Raw genomic sequence first — 26,808 nt, 5'->3', positions numbered from 1 at the left:
TTTCTAACATTTCAGAGCAAAGCAGGAGCAGGCCTACGCCAATATTGGGGGAGCAGCATTGGTTACAGAGGGTCCAAAGAGAGATTCACACACAATATCAAGCACACAATGACTGACATGTTTTATCATGTTCGATTTTTCCCCATTATTGATTTTCCTGGTATATTAAGAAGTTTGTGCATAAGCCTTCTCTTTGCCACCTGTTTTGTAACAAAGGTTTAAAATGTGTCTATGAAGAAAATTTGATGGTGCAAGTGGGAGTAGTAAGAGAGAGAATATAAAACACAAAAATGTTGCTTAGCTGATACAAAATTCTCCTTTAGGAAGAGCATTTCTTTCCCCAAACTCCCAAGTGATAACTTTGTAACGCATAGGCTCATAATCCTAACTTTGCTAATCAGTGGTGACATACGTGGATGTCTGTTTACAGACACATTCATCAGCATTCATACATACACATCTGAAACATGCCAGCCACACAACTATAAACATACTTTTTCTCAATCTGATAGAACCATACCCAGTGGCCTATTTAAATGTATATGCATACACAGTTATCAGTGTAAACAGACATTGTTTGCACACCAACTTTCTCTTACAATTTCTGTATTAATATTTCTGAACAAACCAAGCTAAGAGAAAAAAACCAAGTGATAATTTTCCTAGAAACACAAATGTTAATTGCTGCTGAATGATTCTCAAGGACGAATCAGAATGGCTATTTGGATACATTTACTATCCATCACAGAGGTATCTCAAAGTAGCAAGGTTATGTATCCAAACTGGGTCCATCACACTTAAAATCTGCTTTCCCCTCCAGCTGCACGTAAGAGCTTTTCACGAGCTTGCATGCTTGAAGAAGGCAGAACTCTCCCAACGGCTCAGGAAACAGGGACCATGGAGATATCAAGTTACATCAAGGTTACTGAAATTTCAGTCAGTGTATCATGGTTGGCTTGGGAATATCTTCAATTAGTTTGCTATACTGAGTTGTTAATGAGACAGCATCACTGCGGTGCTTGTCCTCCAGTGGAAGCCAGTAACCAATCCCAGATATTTCTAGAAGCTGTCATAGCATCTTCTTGCTCTAGTACTTTTCTAGCACCCACATTTTGTACATGCCGCAGGGCTGCCTTCAGAAAAGGAATTTGGAAAGGGGGGCAAGAGAGAAACAGCAAACCTCATCTACCGTGTCAACATTAGTAGCCATGGCTTGGATCAGGGAAAAATAATAGCAGAATTTAGCTGGCAAGGCTTCAGTAGCTCCTGGAGGTAGGCTGGGAAAGCTAGGCAATGTTGTTATATACCCGAACAACATCCATGTGGTCCTCAAGCGCCTCTATCAATTTCAAGGCCCCGTCCATCTCTGCATCTGATAGCTGGGCATGGATAATTGGGATGAATTCAAGGCCAGCAGACAAGGAACAAAGACCCAGGGACTCCAGTTTTTCACGTACTTGGTGCAAGGTGGACACAGCAGAAATAAACTAAGCGGTGGAGGAGAAGACAAAAGAAGGAAAAGAGAGATTTTTGTTACAGCCAGTGGCTAGCAACCTAAAACCCCTGACCAAATTTAAAAGTCCAAACAGTGATACCATGCATCGGGGGTTCTCAAACAGTGGTTTGCGACCCTTTGGGAGACTTAAGAAAATCTGTGGGAGGTCAAAAATTTGGGGGAGTTGGCATATTTAGATCAGGTTTGCTGTTACGGCTTGTTCTCCCTCTCCCTAGACAGGCAGAGTCTTGTTCAGACAGAGTGGGAGGAAGCTCTGGCAGAGCTCCAGCAGGCGCTTGTCAGAGATCAGAGCAAAGCCACCTGTTGGGTGCACACCCTGGGCTGCACGCTGTCCAGGTGGGAGATTCCAGAGTGCGATCCTGCAGGGATCCAGTCACGCACTGCTCTGGCATGCATGACCATGGCGTGTTTGCCATCCAGGTGGGATGGGGATGGGCAAGACCCCCAACGTAGCCTTGCATTGGGAACCATTTCTGAGCCAGTACGAAACTTTATCACACTGCTAACTGTGCAAAAACACCTTTAACTCCAACCTATAATTCAAGGCAAGGTGACCAGACTTGCAAGCTACATTGGCCCCACGCTCATTTTTGTAGCCCGCTGTCCCTTCCAAATAGTGCCCCTGTAACTCAGTGTCAGGCCAATTATTTGGTTATAGATAAAGACTCCCCAATTTGAGCTCGACTCCTAGTGATTATGGACATTATAGGCAATTTTCTTGGAAATAATATGGAAATCATTTGCCCCTTTTTTTTTACTTAGTTTTTTTTTTTCTTTCCTCAGTCTACCCTACAGCCTTGGGATTTTCTGGTGATCTCCCATTCAAGTACTAATCCAGTCCAAGCCACATTAGCTTTTTGAGATCACTCAAGGTTGGCTAGTGGCTGCCTCCTTGCTGGGTCAACCATCTGGGGTACATCATATTTTAATCTTTTTTTTTTTAAGGGTGAAAATATGTATGTTTGTTTATTTATTCACCAGATTTATATGGCCACCCATCTCACAAACAAGTGACTCTGGGTGGCGTACAAAAGAGCTGAAAAACAACAAATATATACAGAACAATTTTTGTTGTTATTATTTATGGCTCTTCCATGCTCCTAGAGATGTACAGTGGTACCTCGGGATACGAACGCCTCTACTAACGGACGTTTCGGGTTACGACCAGCTTTGGCAGGAAAAATTTACCTCGGGTTATGAACTCGCCTCTAGTTACGAACCGGATCCGCGGCCGTTTTCCCTGCTGCCACGCGGTCGTGGCTTCCTGTGGGCGAGGTCGCGGTAGCAAGGAGACGTTTGGTGAGGCTTGTGGTGTGTTTTGCGGTGTTTTGCGAAGGTTTTTGCTGTGCGTGTCAGCATGGCCCCAAAGAAAATGCAGAGCAGGCTTGGCGGGAGTAAGGCTCTGAAGAGAAAATTGCCTCGGGTTGCGACCAAATTCGGGCGGAGGGAGGAACGGATTAACCGGATTTACATTGAACCCTATGGGGAAATTTGCCTCGGGTTGCGACCAAATTCGGAGGGCGGAACGGATTAACCGGATTTACATTGAACCCTATGGGAAACTTTACCTCGACTTGAGACCAACTCGAGTTGCAACCAGAGTCACGGAACGGATTAAGTTCGTATCCCGAGGTACCACTGTACCTCCATATTTCTTCTAGAAATTCAAATACAACACATCTACCAGGAAGGCATGATGTAGACACAGGGGAAATCAAATAGCTATTGTCTCTCGAGCATATGTTGCTTGCTTTGCTAAATTTAAACCCACCCTTTCAACTTACCTTCAGCACCACCTTCTCATCCTCCTCTTCCTCTTCCTGGACATCTTCAGCTCCGGCTTCAATTGCCAACTCGAGTGCCCGATCCAAGCTGAGAGGCCTGCCAGATTTGTCTTCCTTGCTCACAGTCACAACCCCCTTTTTTTCAAAATGACTGTGGATCCCATCAGCAATGCTCCCCCTGCAGGGAACCAAGTGGAAGCTTTTAGCCTAAGGCTTAAGCAGTGGCCTACTAGAGCTTCTACAGCCTCTGATGCAAAAGGACCTCAGTCCCCACTTTCTCCGAGGCAAGGAACAGAGAGCATAGATACCTTCTTCAGCAAATCCCTGTTCAACTCGCGTGCCCACCCACCCCTTCCAAAGTAGCCAGCCAACGCTCCTCGTGTTGCACTAACCCATTTTTGTTTAAAAGATGTCGGATTTCGTTGGAACACCTCTTTAGGTTGTCTGTCAGTATTTCCACATAGAAAGATGAGCCACCTGGACCTCGGATGCCACAGAGGTGATAGATCGATTTTGTTTTCTCCTGCCAAAGAAGTTAATAATGGTAACCACCAATAAATCACATCTACCCCATCACTTCAGTTTCAAGTATCTACTTTTTTTTTAAAAGCACATTATCTTCAGCTGCCCCTTTCAAGCAATTTAACAAGAGAGAACAAATGCATTCATTCATTCATTCATTCATTCATTCATTCATTCATTCAATTTGTATAGTCGCCCATCTTAAACACAACTCTGGATGGCTGACAATGATAAAGCCAATAACTATAAAATCATAGACCATAAAGCCATAAAATCAAAAAACAAAAACCCAAACCTCAATCATCCCCTTGGGATGCCCAACAACCAGCTCCAGATATCCTCATTCTATCCCAGTGCCTGGGTAAAGAGCCAGGTCTCGATGGCCTTCCGAAAGGCTTAAAGGGGGGGAGCTGCCAAATCACCGGGGGGGGCGGAGGGTGTTCCATAACTAAGGGGCAGCCATGGAAAAGGCAGGCTTCCGAGATCCCAGTAGGTGGCAGGATGTCGGGGAAGGGACCTGGAGCATTCCTACCCTATCTGATCTGATAGGACGGGCAGATACCCTCAAGGCAGGTATCTGCAAATAACCTGGTCCCGTGCCATGTAGGGCTTTAAAGGTGATGACCAGCACCTTGAATTGCCCCTGGAAGGAAACTGGGAGCCAGTTCAGCTCGTGCAGCAGAAGTGTAACATGGGCAAATCTAGGGACGCCCAATACTGTCCATGCCGCTGCTGTCTGGACCAGCTGTAGCTTCCAAGTGGTCTTCAAGTACTTTTCAATTTATTCCTTAAAGATAGTTCTAAGCTGCTTTTCTGCTCTACAAGATCCATGAAGGAATGGATAATTACAAACCAAGCAGCAACAAAAATCACAATTGAATAAAAGCAGAGGCCAAAGCTGGCTGGTCCGGATAAATGTTTTGCCCCACAATAGATGCAACATTTCCCTTTTTGCAAATACTGTTTGCCCACAAAGGAGTCAGCAGAGACATTCACAGGGAAGGGTGGGGGGGAGGCACATGATGATCCATGTGGCACGGTATCATGGAGCAAAAAACACAAACGATGTCCTTGTATCCTGACCTAAGTATGTAATTCTTGTCTTGGCAATGATGTCACGTTCCTTATATCCTCATGTTGATAACACCATCATTTTGGCATTATCATAGCTCATATTGTACATCCATGGCTATGGCCACCCTCACACAGACCCCCAATGACTCAGAAACCTACCGCACCAGAGATGGCTGTTTCAATGGATGCTTTGGGCATATTCTTCCTTCGACACACCTCAATAAGGTTGGCTAAATTACTGTTAAAATTTGGGTTGGATCCTCCTTCTGAAAAACAATGCAGAAAGTGATGGTAGATAATTATTTGTTCATGAAGCACTACATTGCATTTTATAGAACAACTGGAAATAGAGCGATTTTTGTTCAAGCCAACATTCAGTACAAGAAAAACTACAATGCAGATAGATGAAAGTAAGGCTATACAGAAAAATGTATGTGCTGAGTTCAGCTATACGTAATTATAGTAAGCATGTGCACCCCATTGTTTCTTCCAAATATTGTAATTAAGGAAAAGAGAGAATATTCAGTAGACAGCCTAAATGCAGAAAGTGCATTTAAATGCAGAAAGTCTTGGCATTTTTTATTAAATCTGGGGAAAAACCTCGGAAGGATTCGTTCAGTGTAAATAGGGAACAACATGGATTAATTCTCTGCTTTGGTGCAGTGCCCTATTAATTTATGGAGTGGCCATAACTCATGGCCACAGAATGTGGGGGCAGTGGCAGCCACCACCTAAAATAGAGCAGATTGGGTAGATTCATGAAGTCACACTATAAACCAGGAAAGTTAAATGGAATCCAAGCATTTAAAGAAAGCATGTCTGAATACAGGTGCTGGGACAAAGAACAGTTGTGCTATCTTGTCCATAAACTGCCTGAAAAGAGGTTAACTTGTTAGAAGAACACTGTTGTTAAGGTGATGGACTGGCCCCAGAGAGACTAGTCCAGTGTTTGTCAACCTCAGCAACTTTAAGCTCTGTGGGCTTCAACTCCCAGAACTCCCCAGCCAGAATGCTGGCTGGGGAATTCTGGGAGATGAAGTCCACACATCTTAAAGTTGTTGAAGTTGAGAAACACTGGACTAGGCCAACCTTCATCACACATTTGTTGTGCAGAAAAATGGGACAAAGATGTTATGTGCACTGTCTCAAACTTCTGGAGAAAAGACATAACAATCATAACACTTGGCAAGAAAAGATTGTTCTGCTCACCAGAAAACAGTGTCACATGCCACAACTATGTCTTTTCTGCAAGTCCCTCTCTCAGACAAGGACCAAGCTCACACACTGAGCTAAGATGAGTTTGTCCAATAGCTATTGGTCGGAACAGCACTCAATATGGTAAATCGCAAACCACGGTTACAAACCACCCAATGGCTGGTTTCACACAACACACCGAGCTAAAACCAAACCAACCACATCATGGCTTAGCCACAGCAGTCAAGCTCTTGAGTCTCTACTTCCATTATAAAAAGGCCAGTGAAACATTGCACCCATACCCCTTACAGCAAAGCGGATCATCATGGCAAGTTTTTGGAAGACCAAGGCACGTGCGGTATCTTTAGGACCCTTCACATTTTTGACTTTGGACCACTTGTTATGTCCAGCGAGTGTGGCACTAGAAGCATGGATGGCGCAACTGGGATGGTGGAACAGCATCAAGCGGGGCGTTTGGAGAAGAAGATTCAGCCGTGTGTAAACGCAGCCCACCGACATGACTTCGGATTGGAGACTCCCGACAAGGTGCTTGACCTTGGAACAAAAGAGAACATGAAGGAAAATTACCACTGAGGCATTTCAAAGAAAATATAATCTATGCACAAACAAATCCATACAGTGTTCTTGATAACGTTTTCAGAAGCGGCTTGCCGTTACCCTTTTCCTTGGGCTGGGGGAGAATCTGGCCCAAACTCCCCCAGCCGGCTTTTGTAGCTGGGGTTAGGGTTAGAACTCAAGTCTCCCAGCTTCAAATCCAGCCCCTTTAACCCATTTACCAAAAAGGTGTACAAAAAACAGACCCAAATCTCAAAAATGGCTCAGTTGGAATTGGGATAATTACAACCCCCCTCCCCAAAAGGTATACCTACCTGTATAGTTTACCTGAACATTTCAGAAATGCTACTGTAAACCAGCAAAACATAACATAACCAAACCTAATGGTACATTTATTAGGCCCAAAGTTTTAGGAACAGGACGGCTATCAAAAAACCACCAAGGGCTGGCTTTCCTTTTTTTTTTTTAATTGCATTACACTTCCAAGGACCCTCTTCTTGCTACTGACGTGTTATTCTGCTCTCTATTTCACACGTACACGATAACTTCCAGAGAACACGCCACGCTCCCCGTTTCGGCATTCACCCTTCTTAAGGCATCAACCTGCCTGCCCTAACCTTGGATTCAGAATGTCCGAAGGGTCCTTGGTTGGGGAAGACAGTTTGCACCGCGATCCTAAATAGACGCGGAAAGGCTTAAGTGTCAGAGCTGGCGAGAGCAGAGAACGTCGGAACGGCGCCTTCCGTCATTTGCTGCAATTAACCCGTAACTCCCGCCCTCTCCCTCTCAATTAGCTCCCTTTTACCTACCCACCGGTAACTTCGGGACAAAAATCCCAGAATTCTGCAGAATTTTTCCACTAAGAGCTCCGCCCCCTTGGGAGGAGGAGCCTGAAATTAACTCTTTCTTCTCGGCAAGTCAATTTTCCAGTGCCAACTTCTTTTCCCCTTTATTTTCTCAATGAAAACTTACTCCCCGGCCCTTCGCTCAGAAAGGTTCCGTGAGCCGCTTTGCGAAGACTAGCTTTCCTTGCCCTGAAGCTTAAAGATACGAGACACAAGGAAGAGGATCGGGAGGGAGGAGGAAAACGCATGACTTCGTGAGTGAAGTCACTTCCGGATTTGTGCCGCGTGAGCGAGTGAAACGTCAGCGCGTGTTCAGAGTCGTACGCGGCTTAAGTATTTCACCACTAAATTGCAGTGGAAGGACACGCAGTGACAATGATTGGAGTTTGCTCAGTTGCGCCAATGAATAAAAAAACATGTTCTTTGGAAAGAGAAGGCTAGTCCTGGACGGGAGAGTTTCCTATCATTGCAGTCTTGCACACAGGAGTAGGCAATCAGCTGTCCTCGGAGGATTTGGACTACAATTCCCGTAGCATCCGACAATCGGGAATGCTGGATGGGGATTATTGAAATGATAAAATAACTGGTGGACACCAGGTTCTCTGTGACACGTGTGCACTTAATGATTAATGAGCAAATTTACAGGTGGGGGTTGCTCAGGGCAACGCTGTGCAGGATGGTGATGTGCAAAGCCTAAAGCTAAGATTGTCTCTCCCTCCCTCCGGGGATATTGGCTGTTTTTTCCTCTGCTTTTTTTCTCATTCAATCCTTTTTTAAAGTAAAAGCTTTGGCTTCCCAGTATATTTTTCATATCTTTTCTGCCTCAAAATGGCACGAAACGCCACTCTACTGATTTTTGGAGAGGGTCTTAAGGGGCGCAAAAAAGATGTTCAGAAGCCACAAAGGCTGTAGGAGACTGCAGCCTTTAATGACAGGCTAAGCATCACTTTACAGAGTCACAAATGAAAACGTTACAAACTACCTTTTGCTTACAAGACGCTCACTCTGTTTGAAGTCTGCTTTAATTGAAATATAGTAAATCAATAAGATTGCAAGGATTTTTTTCAGTTTCCACTAATGCATTGCATACAATCCTGTTATATAATTTTCACTCCCCATTTTTTTAAAAAAAGAGGAATGGGGAAGTCTCTTAATTATTTCATGGATTATCTCTGATTATAGGCAATGGAAACTTGTTTGGGATGTGACTGATATTTGTGCTGGTGACTTTTTTCCATTAAATTAATGTTCTTGCAACAAATACTCAACTGGTATTTGTGTATAGCCATTGGTATCTGTACTTAATAATTCTTTCATGTTTCACCTCTAACTTTCAGATCAGAGATGTTGGAAGCTTAATATATCTTTTTCTTTGGATTAGCTAATTCACAGTAGCTCTGTGCAATGTGTCCACTCTGTTCAGATTAATCAAATGTCATTGAAAAGATTGCCTAAGCAATTGTCCTAAGCAACATACAGTAGCTACTGAGAATCAGCTAGTAAGAATTACTAAACAACACTGTTCAAGTCTAGGAATACTCTGCTAAACAACACATAGTTGTAGAAATCACAGTACGTGTAAGTTTCATGTTCTACTTACAATTTGTGTGTTTTTTTCTATGTGCAAAACAATGGAGGTTTGCCTTTTACAGTATTCCAAAAAGTGAGAATGCACGAGAATGAACTTTCATGTACAGTAGACAGAGGTAAGTGTATTTGCAAAAATTACAGTGAACAAAAAAAAGATAACTGAATTTTACTTTGCCAGATTTGTGGCATGAATTGCAACAGGCTAATCCACAGCTAGCTGAACCATGGTTTACTGAGTTCTTTCAATTGCCTGGGTTCACACAGCACGTTGAACTATAAAGTACTCTAAACATTATAGACTAGATGTATACAACACACTGAGCCACAAAGGAGCCAACTATACTTTAGAAATTTATTTTCCTCCCCCGCTTCAAAGCAGTATTACATTTGTACCACCCTGAATTCATCTTATTCCTAAAGTAATTCTGTTCCGTAAACTTGGTTACTGGCCTATTTTCTTGGATTTGGGGGTAATGAACTTTGTTTTGCTACCTTGAACAATGTAACATCACAAAAGAGATGTCTATCTTAAGAATTTGTGTACCCAAGGACGCAAGGACACAGATCAGTGAAGGAGACATCCCACCAGCCAGATGTAACACAAAAGCCCATAAACGAAAGGGTAGTTTGAAACACAAATCCCACACTCCTTTCACAAGTTATTCTGTTTTATTCCCTACCTCCATATTAGTCATTCACCTTTTTCCAGAGGGGGAGGAAATGGTGTTACTCTGTCACGAAAACAAAGAAAGAGATATGGATATATTTGGGCCTGTCGTATCGGACGTAGATGTTACCCAGAATTACAGGTGTATGCACATATATCGGAGAGGAATGCAGAAAATATAGGTAATGTCAGTTAAGATTATTAACTGTAGCCACCGACATCTGGCATTGGTAACTTAATTAACACATGCAACCTTTCCTATTCCAGAAATTCCAGTCCTCATAATGTTCAGTGACAATTTTCTCCTGCATAGGCGAGATGCTACTTGAAAGCCAGGTGCTTTTTGGGAATATGATATTCCCATCGCCTTTCTGAAATTCCCAGTCTGAACTAGCCTGCGGCTCCAAGCCTTGCTTTGTAGAAATGAAACTTCAGAAGGCGTTTTCTTGCTACATTTTCTATAGTAGGCTATTTAAAGACCTGGGAGAACTATCTATCTATCTTTAGGACAAGTCGGTGAGGCAATTGAATTATTGATGTGGTTAAGATGAAAAGTGTTTGTGTGGTTACAGTTCACAATGCTCTGTCAAGCAACTAACTGCACTAGCATTACTAAGCGTCTGTGCCATGTCTATTAGAAGTCAAATATATGATCAGAAAAAAACCCACTGAAATGTATCGTATAGTGAGCTAATTCATAATAGGATGTTGCTTTGCAAGCAGAACCAACAGAAACTTACTTGGCAGAGATATGCGGGAACTGCTTCCTAAAGAAAAGGGGCTGAAGCATTTTTTAAAGGCAGGAACAGCCGGATAACATTCAGAAGTGACTCGGGCAGTCACCTCCCTAATTTGCTGAACTATAAGGAGGAGGAGGAGGAGGAGGAAGTCCAGCACCATCAGACTTGCAAGGTTCTGTTACTGTAGCCAGTATCAATAAAAGTAATTTTAGCCCTCCTGTGGAGTGGATTTCCTGGTCTAGTCGATCTAGAGGGGCTGACCCTTATTCAATGAACTATGATTAAAATAAATTTCAGTACAATGCTGGGGTGGTCCCAGGATGTGGTCAAAAAAGTCAAGATGGTGGCCATGAGGATGAAACTGAAGTTCCACCCGTTTTTAGGGATGTTGCATAAAAGCACATGTGAAGCTTCAATGACACATTCATGGCCATCGTCTTGACTTTCTTAACCATAGCATGAACCTGTCAAATTCTTTTGGCAATGAAACGACTAGTACATTTATGGTATAGAAGAGATTAAAAGTGTCATTTCTAGAGACCACTGTATGGCACAGAAACAGAAAAGCCCATTATTGTATTTTTCACTACAATGATTAGAGGGGCTTGCAGGTTGGACACAATATATAAAGGGTGATTTGATGTGATCACAACTCATTTGCTAGATGAAGAAACTGTAAACGTTGCTTTCAGAAACAACTTACATTGTTCATAGCTGCTTCCTTGCCTGCCATTTTTTTTAAAAAATCCCAGTGTTTATATGCCTTTCCACTTTTCCCAGCAGCCAGAAATTCCAATACAGGCTCTGCTTCTTTTAAATGAGAGTGCAACACGGGATGTCTGTGCAACGTTTGTTTTATTTACAGATATACAAAGAGGATAAACGGATATAAACAAGTAGGTCAGTCAACAGATTCCCAAAGAGAGGCCATCAGATACACACAGAGAAACACCCACCCACGTAGATTTGCTCTCCCCTTTCAGCTATAGGACAACATCACCCCCTCCAATACATAAAGGTTATCTTTTGAAATAAGTCAAGAGAAATTTCTAACTTCCAGAGAGCCATCCAACCATTCTGGGTTATCATTATCATTATTTTCTATCTGCTCTTTTTATTGTTGTACTAATTAATCCTTGATATCCCCTGACAGAGGAATAGAAACTTACTCTGATTTCATCTTGAACAAAGTTGGATTCTGCAGTCAGTTATGACCTTGGGTGGCCTAAGACATGGTTTGCTTTAACCCTGGTTTGTTGAATAAGCCAGTTGCCTAGATCACTTACAATTAAACTACACAAAATGCTTTTACAGATGGTGGATTTTGCAAATGCTAAGCAAAAACAGATATAAAAACAACTCTGTGACTCCATTTAATGAATCCCTCACACTTCTTGTTTGTTACGTCCCAGTATGAACAAATGCCCTTACTCTATATCTGATCCTCCTTTGATCAGCTGCGCTCCATGTGATATCGCTACCTGCTTAAGGTAATACTTAGCATGTTTGACTAAAATGAGCTTCATCTCAGGAAAGATTTGGCCATTAAATATTTTTATCCTTAACATGCCAAGCAGTGGTGCCTGCAAGGTAGCACTCAAAGGCAGATTTCCACATCAGATTAAGCAGAAAAATCAGCAAGGCTATCTTATATTTTATTGTTAAAGAAACAATAAATCACCTAGAGGTGGGTGGGGAGAGATACCATGACATCCAGGACTGAAAATTACCCTAATACATTTTAATATTCTCTCTAAGGTCAGTAACCCTATTCTGTGCAACCAAATACGCTTTCCAAATGGGGGGTGGGGGAGGGCAAGAAAGGTATTCCCACAGGATGGGAAGAAAGTTCTGCATCCATTTTGAAATGCATTCTCTTCAAAGGCACTGAGATAGGGAGTGGCTTCGCTTGCAGGTAGGCAGTACGTTTACAGCAGAAATGAGGTTTCATAACTCGTCTCAAAAGCCATTTTGGTGGCTATAATAGATGTAACTGATTTTTTTAAAGGGATTTTGGTTAGTACTCCATACCTAAGAAGATTTTTTTTTTTTTCCATGTGCATTTCCAACCAAGTCACTAAGCAGTGTGTGGTTGCAAAAAGAGCCTGGGCACCTTAGGGACAACACAGCACAAACTTTTGCAAATGTTGGTCCTGATTCTCCAATAAGATGCAGCATCTCTTTCATCAGAGGAGGAGGAGGAGGAGGAGATGAAAGAGGGCAATGCATCTTAGCGTTGCCAGAGGAAGGGTAAAGTCTGACAACAGATTTTTGAAGGTCCCTTTCCTAGTTGAGTGTCTCAGTGACAGGAGAGTTTATAAGTGTGCCAGGCTGTGTGTCCTTCGGCGACCACGTTTGGTATCAGCATAGGATTTGTGGGTTGTAGTAAGACTGAACTACAGTCTAGGCAAATGCAGAGTGAGAGATCGGCTATGGCAGAATTGGCGGTGAAGGCAGAGGGGGGAAAAAACCCGAACGACAGAACTGTGGTGAAGCATGTGTCTTGCGTCTTTGGAGTGACAGGCTTCCCTGCCTATCCCACACTTAACTCAGAGGTTTAAAAATAGCCTCCAGATGTCTATGATTGGACAGCCGCAGAGCAGGAACTGCCTGTCTGAGCAAATTGGACTGTGGGAAAAGAGACAGCAAGATCAAGGAGCAGATGGCAAAAGACAGGAATGACAGAAGAAGAGACCGGACAATTAGCGGGCAAGAGAAAACCCAGAAGGGTGTGTGCTGAATGAAGAAATAGCTCTGTGGGGTCATTAGAGGAATGTTGCACCAGAGATAGGCGTGGCCCAAGAAGTGTGAAGAGTTGCAAGGGAAAGTCAAGAGAGAATACTTGTGGATCGATGGGGTGCAGGAAGAAGATTTCATAGAAGGAGCGTAAAGAGAGAGGTACCAGCAAGAAAATCTGGGAAAGCACCAGGGTGAGCGAAGGAATCCGTTCAGTGGAGCAGTGGGGGAGGAAGCGTGAGAAGGTGTGTTGTTTCACTCACAACGTACCAGCATGTGCATCGTGAGTATATTATGTCATAGACTGCTTATTTGAGGCAGATTTTGGGATGAGGTGGGTATAGGATGTGGTGGTCTGCTGACCCCAAGAAGCAGGGAGGCTGTGGGCTGCAAAAGGTGGGGAGTAGGCAGCAGGTTGGATGTTTGAGCTCATATTTCTGTGAAAAGATGGACCTTGATCCAGAGCTCATGGATCAAAAAAGCACATGACCATGAACAGCTAGAGGACAGGTCTCACTTGGTTTGGCTCATACTTCTACACCTCAGAAGGATGGAATCTGACCCAGTCTTGAGGTTCTGGACTGGTGATGATAAGGAAAGGACTGGCGTTAGCCTTGGTTACTTCTCTTGGGAAAGAAGTTTAGCAAAACAATGTTGCGCCATGATCAAACCTAAGCAACTACCATAAAAGAGGTAGATCAGAAATGAAACTGAAACAACTGTAAATCCTTTTAGGTGTCTTATATACATGAATAATAAGGAACAATATAGGCCAGCATGGTAAATGCAGATGATTCTCTGAACCCCAACTCAGCTGGCCTGTAGCAAAGCTGCAAATATGAGGCTATGTGTGAATTTCCTTAAGCTTTCTATAATGCAGAAGGCACTGTCCCTAAAGAGAAACCAATATACAGGTAGTCCCCAGTTTAAGGACGACTCTTAGTTAAAAACAGAGCCTATTGTAGCAAAACTCGAGTTAAATACATAAGGGTTCGAGTTCTTACACAATGCTCCTTATAGAGTATTATATAATACCGTTCTGGCTTACATACAAATGTGACTTAAGGACAGACCTTGGGAATGGAACTCGTTCTTAAACTGGGGACTACCTGTATGGCCAATTGTTTTGTTTCAACCTGGAATTTGGATTGTTTTAACTTCTAGTGGTATGTGTCTCTTCTTTTGCCTGCATAATCGTAAGTCTGGCCATTTCCTCCCATGAATCAGCAATAGCTCTCCTGGTCGTTGGTTCTCTTGAAGTATCCAGGTTGAAGAAGGTTGCTTTGAAACAGGGGTAGGAAACCTGTGATACCCCCAATATTGCTGAACTAAAACTCTCAGTATCTCATGCACCCTGAAGGGGCTGGGAATTGGAGGGCAGACGTTGTCTACCTTTGTCCAGAATACCAGGTGCTCTGTCCATTCACCTGGCTTCTGAAATTGGAACAATGCCGATTTTATCAACCCCAAATATTCAGAAGCTTTGCCAGAGGCAGGTTCTGATGCTGCAATCCGTATTTCACTCTGCTGAGGAAGAGAGTTTTGAAACCTTGATGTATACTTCCCAGGTTGTGTCAGTAAAGGGCATTCCGTATCAGAAGATCTTGACCAGCCAATACTCATCTTGGAACTGGAGGTGAACGGACACACCTATTAAGGTCAGTTTCACTTAGTGTCTCATTTTTTCCAAACCTGTAATCTATTTCAGCACTTGTTCGCACTGTTGTTATTTGCAACTGCCAACATCCTTTTGTTTTTAATAAGAACTTTTTTTTTTTTTTTATCTGCACTCAGTCGTTACCGACTCTGCAGTGACTGCCTTTTTTGGACGAGTCCTTTGCAGTTTTCAAGGCAAAGTGTTTCGGAAGTGGTTTGCCAGAGCCTCCTTCCTAGAGCAGAGCCCAGCTGGCGAGCGCAGGAGGCGGGGTTTCCGTTGCTTCGCATCTTTTTCAGGCGAGCGCAGCTTCCGCGCTACCGGCAACTGCTCCCGACTCCTTTTGCAAGGCGCCACCAGCATTTTTCCTCCCACCGGGGTGAGAGTCCCCATTTATCTACTCACGTAAGTTTTCGAGCTGCTGGGTTGACAGGAACTGGGGGAGGAAGCAGGAGCTCACTCTGCTATGTGAAGGCTGGGCTTGAACCGCTGAAGTGTCGACCATTTCTGGCCGGCAACTTTCAGCATCATTAAGCTGCTGCGCCACCGCGTCCCCCAATAAGAACTTTATTATATTATATTACAAAGTACAATTAAAATGCAAAACAGAAAGTACAGCAAAGAGAGAAGATAGAGCTAAAAGAAAAAAGACAAAAACTAAAATAGTGAAGATAGATAGAAAACTGAAACAGAAGGTGACTTCTGACTATCTCCAATGCAGATACGCTGTAGATACAGATTAAGAAAAAAAATTTAATCTCTTACCACTAATTAATCCAAGTTCACATTATTTCTGTCAGCACAAACCATCTAATCACTAAAGCCCACAATCAAAACCTCATTTTTTCCCACTCAAGCACGTAATCTAAGAAGGGTTGCCATAAGGAGACAAATTTAGAAGCAGTATTATCTCTTATTAACGCTGTTAACTTCGCCATTTGAGCCAAGTCCATTAAGTTAATGATCCATTCTTCCACTGTAGGTATTTGTGGATCCTTCCATCTTTGCACATATAACAATTTTGCAGCTGTGATCATATACGAAAGCAGAGTTCACAACTGCCAACATCCTTAACCCTTTACCATGATAGTTGAAAAGTTGCTGAAAGTTACAGTTCAGTAACCTCTGAAGGGCCCAAGTTTCTTTTCTTGTGCCTAATTTATGCACTTGTTTACATTTTTAAAATCTGTTAATTGCATCACAAAATGTAGAGAAGAATGAATAAGAGCACAGACCTTTGTTCTGGTTCACATATATATGAGGTGCATATTAAACGTGAGCTAAACAAATTTCTATTAAATTTCCAGCACTAATTTTCCATCACAAAGGGGCAGGTGGATGCCAGTATGGGTTCCCCTGAAATAGCTTCCTCACCCCAAAATTTTGCACCTGAAACCTCAGCTGGGGAAACACATGCTTGATACTCAATTTTAAATAGTCTTTCTTCAATTTGATGTGCCTCCACAAACAACCCTTGCAAATAACGCCCCACCCAAGACTTATATATAAAAAAAAACTCACAGTGTTAGAAGAGCCTTAGGAAGATTACGAGATATCAGTAGTTAGGAATATAAAAGCTCAAATAAATCAATTTAAATAAATAAAATTGGCCAGTACACCAGCATTACAACATCCTGTCTACCCAAACTCTCCATGGAAAGGAGATTCTGATTTGTTTTTGCTTTTTTTTTTTTTCCCCCTGGGCATTCTGACTCTAAACTGCTTTCTGAAACCAGGAGAAATCTTGATTATGTAACCATAAGCCTTTGGCTCCCCCCCCCCCCCCCACTCTTTCCCTCCTTAGAAGGATTCTTTGGAAGCACTGCAACTTCAGACAAGAAGACTGCTATATCTCCTGGTCTTTCTGTTGTTGTCAAGAGCATTTCACAGCCAGCTTAGCAGCAAAATATTTGTTGGCCCAATCTAACTCCTCTAAAAGATTAAATTGACAGTTAAGCACATCTCAACAGCTTCTTGGAAAGCCGTTTTGATTGCAAGTCACTGTCTTGGAAAGCTTAAGACAATGGCTACTACAGTGGAGATTGGCTTGAACTTTGACAGGGAGAGCCAATCGGAACCAGCTTCCAAAGAGGCTGATCGTTCTGCATACTCAACGGAGCTACCCAGTTTAGTGCATTGTGGGAACACTGAAGAATTGCTCCATCAGATGACACCACAAGAAGGTCATCCCAAAGCATCTCGATGCTGGGAAGATGCTTGGCAACAAGTATTGCGGTCAACAAGCAGCCAGTCACGGCCAGACTCCATGAACCATGAAAAGCTGCAACCTAATGAAACTAATAGTCCTTTGAAGAGCTCAGGGCCAGCAAGTTCATCTGAAGAAGTTGTGATAAATGAGGATACTGTTCTTGAGGTTGTACCACCCTTGTCCCTTCCACTGAAAAACACATGGATGCTTCAACTCCACCTAGAGGATGACATTGAAGATTACCTGGAGGGATTTGAGTCAGTGGCCTACACCAACCGCTGGCCCAGAGAAGAATGGGTTGCCAGACTGAAGCCATATCTGAGCCGCAAAGCTCTTCTAGCCTGCAGCATCTTGGAACCCGGTCTTGCTAATGACTATGATGTGGTGAAGAAGCGCATCCTGCACCAATATGGCATCACTACAGAGATGCAACGCCAGTGCTTCAGACAGTTCCGATACCAGGAAGCCAAGGGCCCCCGAGAAACCTGCCAAATTCTCCAGGCCCTTGGACAGCGCTGGCTGAAGCCGGAAAGGCACACCAAAAAACAGATTCTGGAGCTACTGATTCTGGAGCAGTTTCTAGCCATCCTGCCCCAGGAAATGCAAGACTGGGTCCGGGGATGCTCTCCAGAGACTTGCGCCCAGGCTGTGGATCTTGTTGAAGGCTTCCAGCTGGGAGATGAGGTGAGAGAGATGTGAGTGGTGGAAAAGCTGTTTGTTATAGGAAGTTGTTGGGTTTGTGTTTGGTTATATCTGTATGCTAAGTACCTGAATGAATGGATACAAAGCTGGGTTGGAAACCTAAGGTTATCTGGCTGTTAGAACTGTTTTAATCTCCACCAAACCATATTATTTGACTCTCTTGAAGACAGTGGCAGGAATGCTTCGCTCGTTTTCAGGCGTTACTCTATCTGGGCTGTAATAGTCCAGATAGCCATTAGATGCCAGCAGTGAGATCCAGAAAAGCCTTGCTGCCATCAAGTTGTGCAGCCCAGGTATGGAAAATCTCACTTATGTCAGGTTTCCCTAGTTAATTTGGTTCACTATATAGGTGAGGGGGATGAAGATCATGTGACAGGAACCATGCGTTGGTTTTGAGCATTTTGTTCTTCTCATTTGTTAACAAGTGGTTCAGCGGTCTGACATGGATCTGCATCTGGGGCTTTTCCACATGCAAAAAAGGTGTAGCTTCTCCAATGAATATTTCTGTTTGCAAAGCCACAGTCACCTCATGGTGTAGGAAACGTCAAGATTCTTGCCTGTAAGACCTCGAGGTCACTCAAGATGCTTCAAGAAAACTCACCACTTGTATTGTACAATACAATAGTGCACAGCATCTTTCCTAAGAGTGTCCTTTAAATGTGTTCAAATACAACTTCCAGCATTCTAGTGACTGATTATTCAACTAGAAGGCACCAGGTTGGAGATGGATTGTTTAAATGTATGTGCAGGGTCATCATACAGTATGATGCATGCAGGAGATAAGCTGTTTCTTCCACATTCCCTGTAATGTTTTGAAATGTGTGAAGTGGCTATGGGAGCTGTCAGTGCTGGAGTCAGAGGCAAAGTAAAATAGCTTGAATCTTTTGGGAACATTGTTTGAGTCCCAGAGCTATGCTGAGAGAGCTCACTGAAGGGGTTCGAGTGTGCATGCAGGCCTTTCCAATCAGTGTATCTAGGGATTCATGTATTTGGAATTTTGTTTTTTTCCTCATCTGATTTCTAAACGTGCCTCTTTCGTCCCCTTTCCCCACAACCCAAAAAGCCACCAGTGCCATTCAAAGACATTGATGTGAAGTTCTCCAGTGAAGAGTGGGCCTTGCTAACTGAAGAGCAACGAGCATTATATCACGATGTCACGCTGGAGAACTTTCAGAATGTGTCCACCTTGGGTGAGGATTGACCAGCTTTCTTGAGCCCCGTTTGTTTCCATGGCAGCACAGGAACAATACCTTCCTGGTTCCATTATGAACCTAGTTTCTAATGCTTGTGATAGGACCAAATGGATGAAGAGGGGATTTATAGTCCACAACATCTGGAGGGCATGTGGCTGGGAAGGCTCGACTAGCAGGACCCTGGAGGTCTTGGGGAACTGATGGTTGTCTCCTCTGCAGCATAGTGCTTTTGTCTGAACCTTCTGATACTGTGTAAACGTATTTATTTATTTGGTTCAGATCCTGCCTTTCATTCAGGAGCATGAGGTGGCATACACAGCACTCCCTCCTCCTATTTCTCCCCACAACAACCCTGGAAGTTGGTTGGACTGAGAAAGAGTGACTGACCCAGTCATCTAGTGAGCTTCTGTGGCTGAAGATAGACTTGAACTGTGTCTCCCTGCCCCTATTCCAACACCTTCACTACTACTCCACACTGCCTCAGTGGGTTGCACAGGTTAATCAGCGACAGCTGAGGGAAAGACAATAGAACTGGCATTGCTGTATCCCTATTTCTCTCTTGCTCTGGTTCTGATCTAGATCAACTGTCCCTCCTCATGCCTGCTGTTAATGTTTAAACAAATGTGGTGTCTTGTTGTGTTTAACCCAACTTTCAGAATTTTTCACTGAGAAACTGAGAAGCTACGAATCTCTGGTTATGCTCTGCTTCTTTCTTTTGGGCAGGTATTCCACTGGAGAAACCTGAGATAATCACCCGGATACAGCAAGGGGGATACTTGTGCTTTCAGGACAACACCATAAGAGGAAATTCTCCAAAAAATCGATTTATAGGTAAGGAAGATTGAACTGGGTGTTTAGTTATGATCCACCTAATCTGTTGACTAGTGTCAGGTTCAGCCCAAGGAACTCCAAGAGACAATGCAAAATCAGTCCAGCTATGTTTATTAGCTACAACCTCTAGCAAAAAACCCCAGTTCCCAAAGTCCTCCAGCCACAACACCGTGAATTCCTCAGGGAGGTGCCAGCCTCATCCTCTTGTAGCTCCCACACTCTTTCGGAGAACTAAGAAAACACTTATCTCTCTGAGCCTGGCCTTCATAATTCCATTCCACCACATCTGTGTACTGTATATGTATATGTATATGTACATGTACATGTACATGCATACACACACACACACACACACACACACACGTACATATCCATACTAAAGAAGTGCTGTTTCTTTTGCTATTAGCAGCAGGAATTATGATTCTAATTAGAACTGCTTGGGGAGGCTGAGTGTGTGCATTTCTCCAGAGATGTCTGTGGGGGAGGTTCAGAAAAGTAAAGATGGTGGGGATGATCAAAACTCCACCCCTTTTTAACATGCTTCACAACACAAATAAAAAGGGGTGAGGCTTCAATAGCACCGTCAAGGATGCCATTTGAGTGTTTTGACCCACTGTTACTTAGGGGTAAGCAAATCACTGGGGGCAGCTCCCAGGCCCAATTTGCAGTCCCAAGAACACACCCAGATTACACTCTCAAAATTTGACAACAAAATCACTGGTTTTAACCAGTGCCATTTTCTACTGTCTCACCCCCAAAGAGACCGAATGGACCTAGTAGGCTTCCCCAGGACTTCACACACCTTTAACATTTTAAAAAGGCTGTTTTTTCTTCCCATTCTCCAGCCAGCCAGCCTAGTGCCATCAGCTTTCAGAGAACACCTCCCACAGAAAGAAGAGAAAAAGTATGCCCTATGTTCTTTTCCTAGAAATCAGAGAAATGCCTACCACAGTGATATGCAGTTTTGGAATCAAGAGAAAACGTTCCTTCCTTAAGCCTCTTTCCCAGTTAAAGAATGGGGCTGGGGGAAAAACAGAGATAATCTCTTTGGCTGTATTCAGAAGCAGCTGCTTTTTCTTCTTTCCATTGCAGGAAACCCACTGTCTCCAACTGTTACCCAGGGGGTGGAAAAACGTTCCTTTTTAAGGAGAGCCACCAAGACAGTTAAGGTACAAGCCCCAGCAATGGAAGCACCCCAGGGCAGTTTGGGCCGAGGGGGAGCATTGGACAAGGAGCCTAAATCTCTCAAAGAGGGCCCTGCATCAGTGCCCCTCACTAGTATCTACCCCCTAAAAAAGCCATTGGCTATCCCAAAGGATACATCTTCCAAAAGAAGGAAGCATCAGCCACACCTTACAAGAGAGTGGGCTTCCACAAAAGTTGGGCCTCAGCCATCACTGCTGGGGGAAACATCTGGAGGGCTGGAATCAGGCAGCCAAATTTTGACTGCCAAGGGCCGCAAACGAAAGACGAATCTGGGTCCTCAAGAAGCTAGGCCATCAAAGCTGAAGAAGCAAACTGCATCAGTAGGGGAGCACCCCAAACTGAAGAAGAAATCCGAGGTTCTGAGTGAGCCACCCACGCTGAAGAAGGAAGCCCTGTTGCGCGAAAAGACTGCCCAGGAGAAAGAGCATCCACTGGCGTTTCTGGAAGTAAAACTCCATGAAGCCCCTCTCCCGGTCATCACATGGCATCCTCCCTTCAGTGCCACAGTGGTCTCTGATCTCACGTGCCTGGACTGCGGTCGGTCCTTCAAGCAGAGGGCTGACCTGCGCCGACACCGGTACGTCCATACCCGGGAAAAGCCATATGCCTGCACACTGTGTGAAAAATGTTTCAGGCATCCGAGCAACCTGCACATCCATTTGCGGACGCATAGCGGGGAACGGCCCTATCAGTGTCCCGAGTGCGGAAAGGCTTTTTCGCAGAGCTGCAACCTTCGGACTCACCGCAAGATCCACACTGGCAGCAAGCCATACCAGTGCTGCGTCTGTGGCAAGTCCTTCTGCCACAGCTCCAATCTCACCATCCATCAGCGAGTGCACACTGGAGAACGCCCTTACCCCTGCTCTGCCTGCTCCAAGCGTTTCAGCGACAGGTCCACCCTGGTGCAGCACGAGCGGACGCACACGGGCGAGAGGCCCTACGCTTGTGCCGTCTGCGAACAGAGGTTCAGCCAGATATCTCACCTCGTGAAGCACGGCCGCATGCACCCCGATACTGGGGACCCGGCAGAGCCCGCTGAAGACCCATCTCCCAACCTGTCAAAGAGCGTCCTCCTGCCACCTGGTGAAAAAGACTCTTTCCGAATGACGGCATCCAAGCAGGGTGAGAATCTTGCCTGGATTTCAAAAACGTGGGTTTCTTCTTCTAAGGCTAGTGGTCAGCAGAATTGCACCACCACATAAAGGTGGCTGGGCACACTGGAAAGCAAAAAGGGAAACTGAGGCTTGCAATGAGGAAAAAAATGGCTGGCAGAGAAGCAGTAACAGAACACTTAGGAAGTGATGAGAGAACTGCTAAGGCTGCAGTCCCCCCCCCCCCATGTGCTGTTCTCTTGCGATCGACCCACTGTAAACTGCTAGACTTCATTATAACATGCAGAGGAACATGCTGGAAATGATACTCCAGCTTTCCCATAGGTGTGCTATGGAGTCTATAAGAAAAAAATATATATTCTTGCACATTTCTCCTTCCCTAGCATTTTTTCCTTTTAAAGAAATCTTTTCAAATATTGATTCCTAAATGCTTGGCCAGCCTTTTGTGCTGCCATCATCTCCGGTGATTAACAATGTGTATGGAAAATAGACAACAGGTGGAAAATCCAAGGCATCTCTGCTTCCTTTCCTCAAAGAAGGGGCAGAAAAAAGCCTACGGGGCTCTTGTAAGCTTTAAGGAAGGGGTATCGTGCCTGCAACCAGTAACACTCAAGGGTTGCTCCTGAGTTTGAGCAAATGAGGAAAGGAAATGAGGAGAGAGGCAGATACGTATTAAATACATGGCTTGTGGGGTCAAAGAAGAGTTACCGGAAGGCAGAGCCAAGATACCTTTGATGCCTGATCGGAGCTTTGTAAAGCCAGGCTATTTTTGGTTTTTCCTACCTGTGGAATTGCAGGGCATCTTCTATACCATGCATTTTTAATGTTGCTCATCAATATCAGCTGGAAGAGGTGTAGAAGGCCTGGAGCTCAGGGGCCTGTGGTACAGCCCCTCAATTATTGGCACTGTCTCCTTCCTTAATTTAAAAAGGTTCTGTGGTCTGGATGAGTGCGGCTGGACATGTCTTGCAGGGGGCAATTTTAATATTGTTATTTAAAATAGACCTTCTTTGCAACACAGTGGCACTTGTTCCAGAATAATAAATGTGGCTGTGTAAAAGGAAAAGCACATCGCTGCTAAATCCAGAGTCTAAAATTACCTGGCTGCAGTAGAGAAGGGTCAGTTCAGCTTCCCATTAACTGTTCCTCTCCTTGTACCACCCATAGCAAGATTATTTCTTAGGCTTCTAGGTCCATCCTACCTGCCGCCGTCTAGTGGACATTCAGAGTTTTGCAGCCCAAATACAACATATCTAGAGTCCACATATGTCAGTCTTTTCTTTTTAAAAGCCTCATAAACAAGCAACAGGGAAACAATTAAATACAACTCCTGTGAGAGTTCATTACCCAATATAGATTCCCGAATTTAAACAGAATGTAGTAAATAGTCATGATAATAATAATAGTCAGAAGTATGAACTGAATAACACCCAAATGCCAAGGCCAGTTCCTGGAATTTTATTGCCAGTTAGACCAATGATCACTTTTTCTTCAGGCAGTTAGGCTGGTCCAGATCACCCTTGTCTCTTAAATCCCAAGAACATTTTAGCACAAGTGAAGCTTCCACCACAGCAGAAAAACTTTGGAAGATATCTAATCAGAAAACATTTTCACAGGTAAATGTAGGCCAATTTAAAACAGTCCCTGGGCTAGTAACATTTAGGGGCATGATTGGCAAGGCAGAGTTACACTTCTCAGTCCTTCTCTTTTTCTATCATCATCATCATCTCCGTACCTGGATTTTACTCTTTTTGTTTCTATCTATCTATCTATCTATCTATCTATCTATCTATCTATCTATCTATCTATCTATCTAATCTATCTATCTATCTATCTATCTATCTATCTCCCTCCCTCCCTCCCTCCCTCCCTCCCTCCCTCCCCCATATATTTAACATAGGAGGTGTGATTGTGTGGTGGAGAAGATAGTGTGTATGCACAGAAGTACTGTATGCTTAGACCAAACTTTTCTGATGTGGTGCCGTCTAGGTGCGAGAAGCTTACAATTCCTATCTCAAACCAACGTAGCCACACAGCTATACATAGTACATCTGTACACATTGTACATCTGTAAGTATTGCTGACTTTTTTAAATCCTTAGAGGGTGTTTTAAAATATCCCCAAAACTGTATGGAATACAAACCAAGCTGCATATTTGGTTTAGCAGCATCCTTGTTTTATTGCTGGAGACTATGTATATCTCTAGATATGCGTTGAATGCATACTTTGAATGCAGAAAAAAATCATATATCTTTTCCAGTGCAATCTTCTTTAAGTTTATTCAGAAATAGAACTTCTGAATTCAAGTGACATGTATTTCTAGCTAATTGTGTATACAATTGCAGCCTTAAATGTTAGGATAATGAGAGATAACATTTTAAAAAAAAATCCATCCAAATACTAGTTAAACGTAAAGACTAAGACTAACAGCTTGGCTGTTTATGGTCAAAGAAATATTTATTTTTGAAATGTACCTATGGGAGGAAACCTCTCATTGCATGGTACACTAAAGAGACTCCCCCTCCTCATTGGACTGGGACTGGGGGGGAAATCAAAGCCCCTCTCCATTGCACAGACTGTGGCTCTGAATCTACCTTCCCCCTTGTGCTGCTTATTTATTTATTACAGAATTAAATATGCAAGGGCTAAATCCTTTATTCAAAATTATGTCCAACCCAACCTTGAAATACATGAAGTTTGGAAAAAACAAATGAACAAAATGAATTGTAAAGCCATAGGTGTAAAGTGTAATGCTAAAATAAACTATTTTATGGTACATTAAATAGATTTTTGTTGTCCTTGTTTCATTTATGACTATTATTGACAATTATTATGCCTCAAACTTGGGCTGGAATGTTAAGAGTTGTTCGGAGGGAAGCCTTAATAATGATTTACATTAGTTGCATAAACATTCTCTGCATGTTTAGAAGTCTGTCTTATCGAATGCTGACTATATAACTTAATCCTAAACCAAAACAATATACTGAACAAATCACACTACTGTATGACTTTGTGTGGGAGGTGAACCGGCTGGGTTTACTCAACCTAATTGTCTAGGTTCACACCAACTATGGAACCCTGAGCTAACCACATAAGATAGTTTAATTCTGTAATTATCCAAACACAATGAGTGTTTCTTCATATGATGAAAGAATATATGCCATAGAGTGCATTCAGTACTTCATACAATTAGAAACTGCAAAGGGCCTCTTATGCTACTGAGATCAAACCTCTGCTCGGTGCAGGAATCCACATTAGGAGGAAAAAAATCTCATAGAGATGGCTGTCCAGGCTCTGGAATATTAATTCCACGATCACAGTTTTTCCTTACCGTATGAATCAGTAGGGTCTGTTCAAATGGAGGCCAGAAACCAGCCATGGATCAAGGGTGCTTTAAAATGGATCCCTGCCCTGAGTCGGAAGCTGGAACCAGGGACGTAAACTCAATAATGTTAACATTTGATTGGAATCTGCTTCCGGTACTATTATTCCATATCTTGCCCTCACAGCTACAAAGCTGTTTTCTGTAAGACTGGTAAGCTTCTTTCCCCAAATAGCCATATACAATGGTGGACCCAAATACACTTTGGGTGGATCAGTGGACCAGCACAACCAGCCCTGGATTAACCGTTAAGCGAATAAGCATGTGCCTAGGGTACCAACAGAAGGGGGGCACCACAGTTTTTTCCCCTACCTATCACGCCCATAACTCTTTCACCATCACACTAGACTTTAGTCAATTCTTTTGTAATTGTCCTTATCTGCCATGTTCAACTTTAACCTGCACTGTAAATAAAACTTTTTTTTGGCATGGTGAGTGATTAAAATTTAAAAGTTTGGTTTGGAGGTGTCGTCAGATAGGTTTCTGTCTCATGGCATAAGAGCTGTGCTTCTGTCGAGGGGCACCACTCTCGGCTGTGCTTAGGGCATTAGTTGGCCTTAATCCAGCCCTGCGTGCAACTCTGGTCAAAGTCTCCCCGGCGCACCAGTGAAATGCTCATCTGGGATGTGCTGGATGGGACAGACAAGTTCAAAAGTCTCAAGCTGGGGGGGAGTCGTGGAAACCCCACGGCCTTGAACATCCACCCAAAGGAACACAACAAGGGCTTGCTCTTCCAGCAAGGGGGTGTGGGAGAAAAGAAGCAGAGGGACCCACCAACCGGGCCCCCGATAAATGCCATATGGAAAGAAGACCCGGCTAGCATCGTTGCCTCTGCGGAAGAACAGATCAAAATCCAAACAGCGGTTTCTTAGGTTCATTCCCAGCTAGTTTAGCACTGCAGACAAGCAGATTAAGGCTGCCGTGAGGAAGAGCCCAAGAAACATATGATGGCATAAATCTGCATCTGATCAAGAAGATGCTCACCTGTTAATGGCCATCTTCCCCCAGCCTGTTGGACCATAGCAAGTCCTCCAGGCTGGGCGTTATAGTCCAGCACATCTTGAAGGTGCCAGGCAGGGAACACCTCACTCGCACTGTCCTACGTTTCTTAAATCATTAAGTTACTGAGTCATGAAAACCTTGGTTGCTTTGGCCAGACCCTTCCTGAAGGTTTACACCAGCGTTTTTCAAACCTTGGCCGCTTTAAGACGTGTGGACTTCAACTCCCAGAATTCCCCAGCCAGCAAGCTGGCTGAGGAATTCTGGGAGTTGAAG

At 43.6% G+C, this 26,808-nt stretch overlaps 2 protein-coding genes across 7 annotated transcripts; one reads left to right on the top strand and one right to left on the bottom strand.

Annotated features, from left to right (window-relative positions):
• Positions 1–157: 157 nt before the first annotated feature.
• On the bottom strand, positions 158–7,790 carry TACO1 (translational activator of cytochrome c oxidase I). 4 transcript variants are annotated; one of them, XM_007443566.4, is made up of 6 exons: positions 7,639–7,790; positions 6,393–6,645; positions 5,056–5,162; positions 3,693–3,823; positions 3,301–3,478; positions 158–1,487 (listed from the first exon to the last, which is right to left on the bottom strand). In XM_007443566.4, the coding sequence occupies exons 2-6, from the start codon at positions 6,607–6,609 to the stop codon at positions 1,287–1,289; spliced, it is 834 nt and encodes a 277-aa protein (XP_007443628.1). In that variant the 5' UTR covers positions 6,610–6,645; positions 7,639–7,790; the 3' UTR covers positions 158–1,286. The 4 variants fall into 4 exon arrangements, with proteins under 4 accessions (XP_007443628.1, XP_087998762.1, XP_015746476.1 ...); XM_088142636.1 differs by lacking the exon at positions 7,639–7,790 and adding an exon at positions 7,480–7,612; XM_015890990.3 differs by lacking the exon at positions 7,639–7,790 and adding an exon at positions 7,284–7,432.
• Positions 7,791–13,132: 5,342 nt separating this feature from the next.
• Positions 13,133–24,938, top strand: LOC103060425 (uncharacterized). Of its 3 annotated transcripts, none has more exons than XM_088142629.1 (7): positions 13,133–13,527; positions 14,813–14,902; positions 15,039–15,277; positions 16,703–17,791; positions 18,873–18,999; positions 19,726–19,833; positions 20,926–24,938. In XM_088142629.1, the coding sequence occupies exons 4-7, from the start codon at positions 16,922–16,924 to the stop codon at positions 22,239–22,241; spliced, it is 2,421 nt and encodes an 806-aa protein (XP_087998755.1). In that variant the 5' UTR covers positions 13,133–13,527; positions 14,813–14,902; positions 15,039–15,277; positions 16,703–16,921; the 3' UTR covers positions 22,242–24,938. The 3 variants fall into 3 exon arrangements, with proteins under 3 accessions (XP_087998755.1, XP_087998754.1, XP_007443626.1); XM_088142628.1 differs by having other exon boundaries at positions 15,039–15,303; XM_007443564.4 differs by lacking the exon at positions 15,039–15,277.
• The last annotated feature ends 1,870 nt before the right edge of the window (positions 24,939–26,808 follow it).

The sequence above is a fragment of the Python bivittatus genome, unplaced genomic scaffold (genome assembly GCF_059951505.1).
Source record: "Python bivittatus isolate LINGU-HERP-01145 unplaced genomic scaffold, Pbiv_v1 ctg000440_np1212, whole genome shotgun sequence".
Taxonomy (NCBI): domain Eukaryota; kingdom Metazoa; phylum Chordata; class Lepidosauria; order Squamata; family Pythonidae; genus Python; species Python bivittatus.
This window is presented reverse-complemented; position numbering and strand designations above follow the sequence as displayed.

Bases quoted from the DNA above. Each gene is read 5' to 3' on its own strand.
- TACO1 (XM_007443566.4), bottom strand. From the start codon at position 6,609: ATGTCGGTGGGCTGCGTTTACACACGGCTGAATCTTCTTCTCCAAACG. The intron at 5,163-6,392 runs GTATGGGTGCAA...ATTGTTTTTCAG, and splicing joins GATCCGCTTTGCTGTAAGGG to AAGGAGGATCCAACCCAAAT. The intron at 3,479-3,692 runs GTTAGTGCAACA...GGTTCCCTGCAG, and splicing joins CATCTTTTAAACAAAAATGG to GGGGAGCATTGCTGATGGGA.
- LOC103060425 (XM_007443564.4), top strand. From the start codon at position 16,922: ATGGCTACTACAGTGGAGATTGGCTTGAACTTTGACAGGGAGAGCCAA. The intron at 17,792-18,872 runs GTGAGAGAGATG...CAACCCAAAAAG, and splicing joins GCTTCCAGCTGGGAGATGAG to CCACCAGTGCCATTCAAAGA. The intron at 19,834-20,925 runs GTAAGGAAGATT...TTTCCATTGCAG, and splicing joins TCCAAAAAATCGATTTATAG to GAAACCCACTGTCTCCAACT.